Genomic DNA, 10,390 nt, shown 5'->3' with positions numbered 1-10,390 from the left:
GATCAGATAGATTATTCAAAACCTCAGGATTTTTTTCTCTGTCTTTTTTCTTCTGTAGCTCTGATTAAATCCACCGTAGGCGCTGGCCATGATTCTCTGTTGTATCACATTCTTTTAACTTTTGTCTAAGAGTTAGGCTTTGCGTTTTACCTGAGAGATTCTGTTAGAATAATAATGGTGTTATTGTGATGTTGGGACTCAATATTCTGTTCCTTCTTTCCACAGGAAATGTTCAGCAATTCAGATTTATTGATTTTGCTGTTTATTGTGTTTTCTACCACTGATAATCTAACAGAAGCTCAGAGTTTTTGGGATACACTGCTATCTTTTGAGGGGTGTGGGGTAGGAACACCTACAACAACCAGGAGGGAGGGTCCCAAAATACTGCTCTAGATGCCTAGTACTTCCTCGCTACAGGTTGTCAGCATCAATAATTGCTTCCAAGCCCAGAAAAGATGGTTGCAAGAATGAAGTCAGATGAGAATGTGAGTATATACAAAGTTTTGGAATCAGAAGCAAGTGTATTGGTAACCATGGCAACACAAACATAGAGGGCTATCGCAAAGGGTGGTGATTAGAATCCAGCTTATAACTGAGATTTCTCAAGTGATGGAGGCAGAGATTCTGCAAACTTCACAATTACAGGAGGTTTTATTTCCCCAAGCTCCATGTTGCTTTGCTCAAGCAAAAGTCCTTTTTTGGGGGGGGGGGCAGAAAAAGTCTCACCGAGTTCTGATGTTTATGAGCAAAGTAGCATGGAAAATATCATATACACTATGGGTAAGCCCTGGGGAAAATAAAGTTTCCTGATCCTGTCTCTTAGTTATCTCTGGAATTTTCATCTTTCAAACACGGGCTAAGTAGACATGGCAACACATTAATTGATTTACGTGCACAGAATCCAACTCTGATTGGAAAATATAGTTAACAGATGTGGTTATGTGACATTTTCTGCTGAGAGGGAGTCACCTCTTTTTCACACAAGTAGGGCTAATGCACATCTCACCCTCTAGCCTTCTATTTTCAAGGGATCCCTACACACTTATTTCATCTTATTATTATAGAGAATTCAGATTAGGAAAAAATTACAGAATTATACACCATGCTATCCCACATTCAGTCTACTACTAGCAGATGTCTGGAAAATGAAAAAGCTTGAACAGACAGTCATTGGGACACAGATATTTTATTTAGCTAGCAGATGGGTCTGAATGGGAAAACCTCACATTTCCCCCACCCCCATTCCCAAACTAGCTCAAGGAGCAGCACCCATCAGAGCTCCACACAAAGCTTTATCCCTGCTACAGTTGAGGTCATTCATGTAATTAGACTCTCCTACACCTACTATTGAAACCAGACTCATTTTGGTGCCTTGATACGAGTTCAATCATGCTTATGACACAATACAGCCAACAGTGACGTTCATGTAAAGTCTGAGGGCATTTAGTAACCACAACAATATGACTTATGCAGCTCATTCGTAGACAAGGCAGAACTTTGCAAAGGCAAGGTGATCCATGTGGTTTGGACATCTTTTGCGGGGGTTTCGTACATGCAAAGCAGGTGCTCTGCTATTGAGACACATTATGCCAAAACAACCTGATTTGCAATGTTTTTGTCTTTGTACACACTGATGCATTATCCCTTAGGGACAAACTAGATATTACATAGCAGACTTATGTAGCAGTCTTCCAATGCGGTTGTGTCTGTAGGTTTTTGGGTTTTTTTTAAGAAAAGGAAAAGAATTGAGGAAATCTCTCCCAGTTTGAAGTGAGGAATGGGCTACATAAACCTTTCTCTCCTGGCTATTTTGCTACTCAAAATCTCCTCCCTGCTGCTCTTTTGCTTATGGAATAAAATATATATATTTACTCTGGTTGGGAAGGCAACCTGGCAGTAGGAATTTTAACAGGAAAAATGTCTAGCTGAAAAAGGTTAAGCAGTTCCTTCCCTGCTATATTTCCACTCAAACTGGCAGCTTCCTTTGGACGATTTCAAATTTTTAAAACATGTCAGAAGATTGTTAGTCTTCTGCCACATAATGACCAGTTCATCCCTTAGTTTCAGTAACTTACAACAATAAATGGATGATCCTTATGGTAATTAAAATTAAACCGAGTTTGATTAGAACAATGATGGGATCAAGAAACACATATAAGCATTATAACATTTTTGTCTCTCTTACTGCACTTCTAGGCCCCAATGGAATTGCCTTAGAATTGCTGCATGTTATCTTTATATGATGTGATGAGCTGACGTTTGCCTGTCTTCCACAAGCTTCTCACATGCAGGAAACGTGTAAAAGCATTGAAAGAGACAAGAATTCACATGCTTTCATAAGAAGTTAAGGTAGATTTGTGAAAGTGTTCCTTTGGATCTCCTTTTTTTTGTAGCAAAGTCCCATTGGGTCAAAAGGCTCAGTCTTCCCTCGGTGTCGAGATGTTTCGCAAACACAGAACATAGCATCAGTGCAATCTCAGAGATGATGCATAATTCTAGTGGGAGGGACAGTCCGTTATCAGAGAAACGATCAATGTGTTGTTAGTGTTGAATCATTTCTGATGAAGAAAGAAGCTAAACCTTTCCAACCTTCAGTCATTACTTCAGGAGGAAACATTATTCTCTCCTGTCTATTGTCTGAGTACATGGCAGAGAGAGTAAACCATTTCAAGATAAGGCCTTGAGAGAGAACGAGAGACAGAAAAATAAATCAGTTACCTACATTTTCTTTTAATAAAACTATGGTTTAAAAAGTGACAGTGTGCTATGACGGTTTCAGAGTTAAAATGTCTAGTGCTATGAAAACCATTCATTAAGCTGCTCCAGTCCTTTTGAAAAGTTGGTCTTGGGCATGGCTAGTTTGCTACGTCTGCATTACACAGCCTGTAGAGGAGTATCTGAACTTGCCCCTTTTGTGTTCATAGAGGGGCTCCTACAACAGCTGGTCAATTTTTCCTTGTTCAGCCACTGAGCAGTGTGTAATGACTGGAAAAGGCATCAAATCCTCATTATTTTTCCTCCCCATTTTAAACTTCTTCAAGTTGTGGTCAATAGAGTGCCGAGTGTATCTATTGATCCTTATGCTCAACAAAGTTTTGTTTCTTGTTTCTCTGACAGAAAAATCCACCTAGAAGTCAATAAAATCCACCGCTGATAAAAATCATGGCTGCTTTATGACTACAACACAGGCCCCAGCTCTTCCGATGTTCAGAGATGCCATCTGCAGAGGGGAAACAAATATCAGCTTCAGAGTTTACATTTGGAAGTGAAAGGCTGCAGTTTTATGGCATGTACTTCTGAGGTGTCAAAACAAGCAACTGGTAATTCCACAACACATTATACAGGAAACCTAATATTGCTGCATCCTGCTTGTTATGCATGGAAGCATTGCATTGGTGGTGAAGTTATGAGCTGGAGTTGAAGACCCTGGCCTAGTGCCTCGCCTCCACAACTGCTATGAGGGACATAAGGATCTACAGTATCTGCAAACTGCAGCTAACAAATCCTGTTCTCCGTTACTCATTAATAACCTTTTAAATTATGGAACTGTTACAGCTTCATACATGTATACATTAACTGTCTCCAAGTATTCCACAGCATTCATGCTTGCTTGTTTTAATGTGCTGCCTTCTGCACTGGTAAGTAGATGATTTAACAAGACCCTGGTTAATGAATGTTTGTTTGTGAGTAGCTCAAGCGATATAGACTCTGCTCATCATGTTTCCCTGTATTCTAACAGGGTATAGGAAAAGGCTGATTCTCCCTCCATTGAAAAGTCTTCTGGGAAGAGTTCCTGAAAATTTGGAACTGTTTTGCTTAAGGGATGGCTCTTACTAAGAGAATTGCAAGAGGGGGGGAATTGACTTCAATTCAGATCAAGAGAATTCTTTTGGTGGCTTCTTGAAAAATATATAAAAAGAAATAAGTTTTATTTGTATGTGTTTTCATTAAATTTATAAGCAACGTTTTAATGTTCTCTACAGTTAGGCACGTTAAAAACAAATTGACAAATAAAATGAAGACACAAGTAAAAAGTGTACTTTGCAATGTGGCGTCTGAAAACTACAGTAAGCAGTAGTAATTTCAACTACAGTGGTACCTCGGGTTAAGAACTTAATTCATTCTGGAGGTCCATACTTAACCTGAAACTGATCTTAACCTGAGGTACCACTTTATCTAATGGGGCCTCCTGCTGCCGCCGCGCAATTTCTCATCCTGAAGCAAAGTTCTAATACTGAGGTACTATTTCTGGGTTAGTGGCATCTGTAACCCAAGGTACCACTGTATGTGGAACTCTGGAATTGCCACTTTTTCCTATAGAGCATAGTGAAATATATTGGTTTACATTCATTGCATATCATGTATCACATTTCTATTCTTGTGACATTTATACTTACTGAAATTGTTCCTATGATTTTGGGAATAGAGTGAATGATGAAATATAAAGCCAAAAGCTAAATCATTGACTTTCCAGGTCAGAATTACTTTCCTTCCTGCTATATAATTTATCTGCAAGAGGTTTGATTCAAGAAATGCAAGATAGCACTTTAACAAATGGGCCACGTGCTCTTGCCTTTCTTGTAAGGCAGAATAGCTCGGAGGCACACCCTTCTTATATTCAGTAAAAACTGTCATCCACATGCTATGATCCTAAATCACAATATGTAAGCTCCAGATTTGTAGCATTTACATATGGAGGAGAGACAGACTTTTTAGCACAGTGTTGGGGAGACTTTGCCCTTCCAGATGCTGCTGAACTACAGCTGCCATCAGCCCCAGCAAATATGGCCAATGGCAAAGGATGATGCGTGTTTCAGTTCAGCAATATCTGGAGGGCCAAAGATTCCTAACCCCGGTTTTAGCAGATTCCCCTTCTCACATTACAAGCTTGCGGCATGGACAAATGGACAGGCAAGTTGATGGGACAGATTGTGAGTTAGCAGTATAATTAATAAACTCTAGTCTTCTAATTCAAGCTTTTAAGTGAGCTACCTTTAACTCCCTTACCCTCAGCACAGACAGAGGTGTCTCCTCCATTCTGGCTCAGCCAGGACCCAGCCAGCTGAGCCAAGTCCAGTGGATCTTAAACTGGCACAATCCCTGGAAAAGAGGCATGGTGGGAGTGGGACTAGAGAGGGGCAGATTTTCCTGGATCCAATGGCCTGGATCCAAAGGCCATTCAGCTTAGTCACATGACTTGGTGACCCAGCACAAAACACTATTTTAAAGTCTTGTGTTCCATCTGCCATGCTGCTGAACATGGGTTTGGATCTAGTGCAATTTTATGCTGGTTTAATTTATGCCAGTTTCTTGTGTGTGGGATTGCTCCCTTAATCATGTCTATTAAATTCAATGGGTCTACTCTGAGCAGAACTGACATTAAATACCATCCTGCAAGCATACATAAAATAGCATTGAAATGAAAATAGTAATTACCAAATAATCCTACACTCATAAAGTTTCTAATAAAGGTTTGGGACATGTAGGAACAGAAAAGCTGGCACTTTTGAATTTGCCACAAATGCCTAGCAATTTTTAATCTGTTAGACTTCATAGTTGCCATATAGAAAAATGTCCTAACACTTCCCATAGGAACATATTTCTCTTCCTGTGAATTCAAGCTGAATAGTAAGTCTCTAAGGATGATACAGACCAAATGGATATTATTTTGACTTTTTGCTGAAAGTCTGCATCCTTACTCATGGGCTTTGTTGCCTGATGCAGCAATGCACACAACAGAAACAACAAGGGCACCCCCTTGTTTCCAATTCCTATTGTACTTTGCTTGGAGGCCACTGGCTCTTGGCTTCAAAATGTCTGCCACAACTACCTTGGGAGACGTTGCTTCAAATGCCAATTAAGCCAAGCATAAGCTCAGTGGGGTGCTTCAGACAGTCTGCTGTCTGCAAGACTGCATTTCCTGGAAGAAATTATGCCCTCCCTCGCTGGGATGTTTGGAGGGCAAGAACTGCAAAACATACTTACTTGGAAGGTGTCCCACTCTAATCAATGGGGCTTCCTTCCAAGTAAACATGGATTAGATCATGGTATAAAACTGAAATACCATTTCAATGCAACAACAGCTTTGGAAAATAGTCACCGCAATCTTTAAATTGTAGTTAATAGAAAGTACTTTTAAAACAAACGCTATCTTACGTACACAAAACATAAAACTGGGGGGGGGGGACACCCACGTCACAAATAGAAACACCAGGGACTTGTAACAAACCCTGATGTATTTTCAAGCTGAAGTATTGTAAAATATGAAAGCAAAAAAAAAAAAAAAAAGGAAAAAAGGATTCCAATGAGAGATCTGACAAATAAGGTTATATGGATAACAAGATACTGCCATTTTATATAACTTTTTCTTGGTTTCTCTCTCTTTGGAGAACTCATACAGTAGAGAAAGCTAAACAGCAGTTATAATTGCATAGCTGCGGGGATCCTCGCTGCCCACTAGTTCCGACAAGCCTTCTGTGAAAACTGTACAAAACATAAAACCACACAACTACCTGTGTCCATTCATTAGTTTGGGGGTCGTATGACTCCATGGTGTTCAGGTATGTCTGCCCGTCATATCCACCTACTGCATACAATTTATCACCGAGGATACACACTCCAACAGCATCACGGGGCATGCTCAGTGGAGCTACCATTGTCCAAGTGTCAGTTTTGGGGTCATACCTGCACAACAAAAGGGAAGGTATATCTCATGAAAGAACATATTTAGCAATCCAGCCCATATTCAACATCAGCAGAATTATTTGTTCATTCATTTGTCATGAACTTCCCAAAATCAATCTCTTTGCAAGGGGGGGAGGGGTCTGTCTGTTGAGATTCCTGCTCCATGTTTGCAGTCATGAGACTGTTGTCTATCACATGACAGTGTATGTTTTCATTCCACAGTGTGGGAAGTGACGGAAACAGGATATTTATGTTACTTGTGTTCCGTGAAGTGGGACTATTGTCCTTTGTTCTTTCTCTCTTTCCTGTCTAATGAGAAAGAGGAAGGAGCTAAAGCAGAATGCTCCAAGTGGACTATATGTAAATAAAAGTAGATTAGCCAAAATGCTGTGCTACTCTGCACAGCTACTCTGTGCTACTCTGCGGATCCCTAAGTGTTCTGATGCTTCATGGTGTCAGTTGCTGTGATGTTCAGGCAGAAGAAAGCTTTTGAAGCTCCCGATCGACCAGGAGGGAGAGAACATGCCAGTCGGACATGTGTCTTTGCCAGAGTCCTACAGGAGAGTAGGACAATCCTAACACTGTCATGCCAGAAATACTGAATTCACAAAGGTATCTTCACTAGGTTCCTTTTGGCCATTCAAGTGCTTTTAAGATTGGCTATTATGTACTACACCTTAAGTCCCAACCAGCCCTATTAGTTCGCTGTTTAATCAAGTCCCTCCTCCCCTACTATCCATTACAGCAAGGCTCCATCAGAACCAGATTACCCAACATGCAATGGTGGCTCACCAAGCAGGGTTATCTCAGCGAGGTGCGAGAGCTTAGTATGTAGCTCCAAATTCTAGGTAAAGGCTTTTAAAACTCAGAATCCCCACTTCAGTTTACTCTTGCAACTCATATGGTGAAAGGTCTACAGGAGTTTCAGTAGACAGTGTCTATCTGTGCCCGACTGGTAACAACTGGACCTAATCCTATCACTTATTCAAATGCCATGCATAATTACAATCTTAATGTAATCAGAAATTGGTTTCAGGCAATGGGTTCAAAGTATTGTAGGTTATAAATATCAAGATGGCTGATACGTACAAATTTGTAAATGCATTCCACATTTCCCTGCATGGGTGAATTCTGCAAGCTGATTCTGCTGGTGAGGTAACATTTACAATCTCTGAATCTTGAGTTCCAAACCATTTTGGGTAAGGAATAGAGTGATTAAATGCCCACTTTCACTTCACAGTTGGCTATCAAGCGTATTAAATTTGCTATATGCTTCCCATCAATTTGAACTGGTTCATAGATACAGTGGTGCCCCGCAAGACGAACGCCTCGCAAGACGGAAAACCCGCTAGACGAAAGGGTTTTCCGTTTTGGAGGCGCTTCGCAAAACGAATTTCCCTATGGGCTTGCTTCGCAAGACGAAATGTCTTGCAAGTTCCTGCGGGTTCCTCCCCCCTTTCCCCCCCTTTTCCTAAGCCGCTAAGCCGCTTATCAGCTGATCCGCTAAAAGCCGCTAAACCGCTAATAGCGCTAATCCGCTAAGCTGTCAATGGGCTTGCTTCGCAAGACGAAAAAACCGCTATACGAACAGACTCGCGGAACGGATTAATTTCGTCTTGCGAGGCACCACTGTACATCTCAGGACATTAAAAAAATGTATGAAGTATGCAAACACCAAGTAGCACAGAATGTGAGCATCTCCAGTGGGTTAAATATTATTATTTAGTAAGAATTATCTCCTAAAAGATATTCAACTATTGTCAGCTTATATTAAATACTGATTGTAAAAATACCTTCTAACGTACTTTTAATTCTCCATTAGGATTTAATTGGGTGCCATTGTTTCCTGTGAAAGCACTTAAAGCATTTCTTTTGTTACTTCATTTGTTAAAACATTCTGTATGTGGAACGTTAGGCATTTTTTATGATTAGCACTGTAATAAAAGCTCTCAATATTTTCCAATTTCAATTAATATTAATGAGAAATTACTTTTTTAGACTTTCATAACAATTATTTCACTATAGATGATGCTGGGGATTGTAAGGGCTTTTAACAAGTGGAAAGCTCAAAAACCTTTCTCCTTGCCTTCAGCTTGGTCGTTCAAATTGATTTCTTTTTGTATTCAGGAACTTTATGATATCTCCTGCTTCACCCTGGGGCACATCAAGTTATTACAGAGATGAAGCATGCAGCCATTTCTTTAGCAGAAGAAACAGCATTGCAAAAAAGAAGGCAACTGTCATGGTTCTAGGGGTTGCTCGTGCGTAAGCCGGTGCCAACACCTGGCTGGGTTGCCTGAGTGAACCTTTTCTGTCACCCGTGGCTGTCTCAATTGCTGGCAGAATCCATCAGTGGACGTTTCTTAAACTTCTTCCAGCAAAGAAGCTCTTTGACGCCTAGTCTCCTCCTACTCTCCCTGCACAGAAGCCTTCTGCGCAAGGAGGGTGTAGGCAGCGGAGGACCCCTACTCTCCCCGCTGGTCCCCGTCAAGGAGTCATGGGACCGCCTCGCCGCTTCCCCCATCTGCCCCCCTTCTCCACTAGTGCTACTCTGATTCTCTTCCCCAGAAGATTGGCTGCCTCTCCCCATCCTGGGAAGCTCTCTGGAATCCCTCTGGAGCTTGTTCTCTCCCTCCAACACTGATGGCAGTTCCCTGACAGCAACATTTGAACTACTACACTAGTATATTTTACGTTCTGTTTTGGGGAGTTCCAAGTATTTTATTAGTCCCTTGCTACTTGCATATTAGAAAAAACAAAAGGATGGTAAAAAAAAAAAGAGGTGGCATTCTTGTTTGGACAGTATTTTCTTTTTGTAGGTTTTCACCTTGATTTCTTTGTGGTTGAAAAGGACAGTCCTGCAAAAAGCACAGTATTAAGGTTTATTTCCCTCAGGCGTGTGGAAATAAAAACACACACTTGCTGATATTGATTGTAATATGTCCATCACCCACAGCACTGCAATGGTCTTGAGGTCGATGCCCCCTTTAGTCTTAATTTAATGGAATATTTAACTATTTGTAACACACTGTTTTTTAAAACAAAAACTGTGCTTGCTTTTTGAAGGGGTAAGGTAAGGTAAGATAAATAAACACATCATCTGATAACAAGTCAGGGGAACAATTCTATACGAAAGAAACTGGCATGAAGGAAAACAAATGTAAATTAAGCTGGTGTAAAGCTATGCCAGAACAAAACTCACTCTCACTGAGCCGGCCTAAGCCTAGCAGAGGGGAAACAAGCCTTTATAATAGTGTTTGAATTACGGCATCCTTTCTGCTGGCTTAAATACATGTAACCTCTACATGTTTGAATCACCTTGCCGAAACTGTATTTCCTTTAACATAAGGTAATGCAGGTTCTTTTATGTTGGAATTATTCTGCAGAAAACTGTGCGCAACACACAATTTATTGCTGGAAGGACTCAAGTGTTGGGGCAGAGCTAAAAGTGCTCCTCCACTCTGCAGAACACAGCTAAGCCTCTCTCGCCCTGATCTCGCCACTGCAATCCACGTGACAGTCACCTCCAGGCTTGATTATTGTAACTCACTCCATGTGGGGCTGCCCTTGAAGCTGACCCAGAAACTCCAGCGGGTGCAAAATGCCGCGGCGAGACTCCTTACAGGGTCCTCGCCTCGGGATCACATTCATCCAGTGCTATACCAGCTGCACTGGCTCCCGATGGAGTACAGGATCAGGTTTAAGG

The 10,390-nt window shown here is 41.1% G+C and overlaps 1 protein-coding gene and 1 long non-coding RNA gene across 8 annotated transcripts in view; one reads left to right on the top strand and one right to left on the bottom strand.

The window, feature by feature from the left end:
* Positions 1-548: 548 nt before the first annotated feature.
* LOC309339874 lies at positions 549-8,922 on the top strand. 4 transcript variants are annotated; one of them, XR_014155590.1, is made up of 5 exons: positions 549-780; positions 2,197-2,349; positions 3,118-3,638; positions 7,430-7,532; positions 8,812-8,922. It is a non-coding gene; the product is annotated as an uncharacterized lncRNA (long non-coding RNA). The 4 variants fall into 4 exon arrangements; XR_014155591.1 differs by lacking the exon at positions 7,430-7,532 and having other exon boundaries at positions 551-780; XR_014155592.1 differs by lacking the exons at positions 7,430-7,532; positions 8,812-8,922 and adding an exon at positions 3,740-4,034 and having other exon boundaries at positions 552-780.
* KLHL1 (kelch like family member 1) overlaps positions 2,711-10,390 on the bottom strand; it is a 129,844-nt gene continuing 122,164 nt past the window's right edge. For 2 of the 4 annotated variants that reach the window (XM_081858113.1, XM_081858115.1), the window contains exons 10-11: positions 6,510-6,684; positions 2,711-3,220 (exon numbers count right to left, since the gene is read on the bottom strand). In XM_081858113.1, the coding sequence (XP_081714239.1) occupies positions 3,161-3,220; positions 6,510-6,684 (235 nt within the window). In that variant the 3' untranslated portion in view covers positions 2,711-3,160. The remainder of the gene's footprint in view (positions 3,221-6,509; positions 6,685-10,390) is intronic. The other 2 variants (XM_081858114.1, XM_081858116.1) reach the window with 1 other exon arrangement.

Source organism: Podarcis erhardii, assembly GCF_964252035.2.
Source record: "Podarcis erhardii genome assembly, chromosome: 4".
Classification (NCBI taxonomy): domain Eukaryota; kingdom Metazoa; phylum Chordata; class Lepidosauria; order Squamata; family Lacertidae; genus Podarcis; species Podarcis erhardii.
This window is presented reverse-complemented; position numbering and strand designations above follow the sequence as displayed.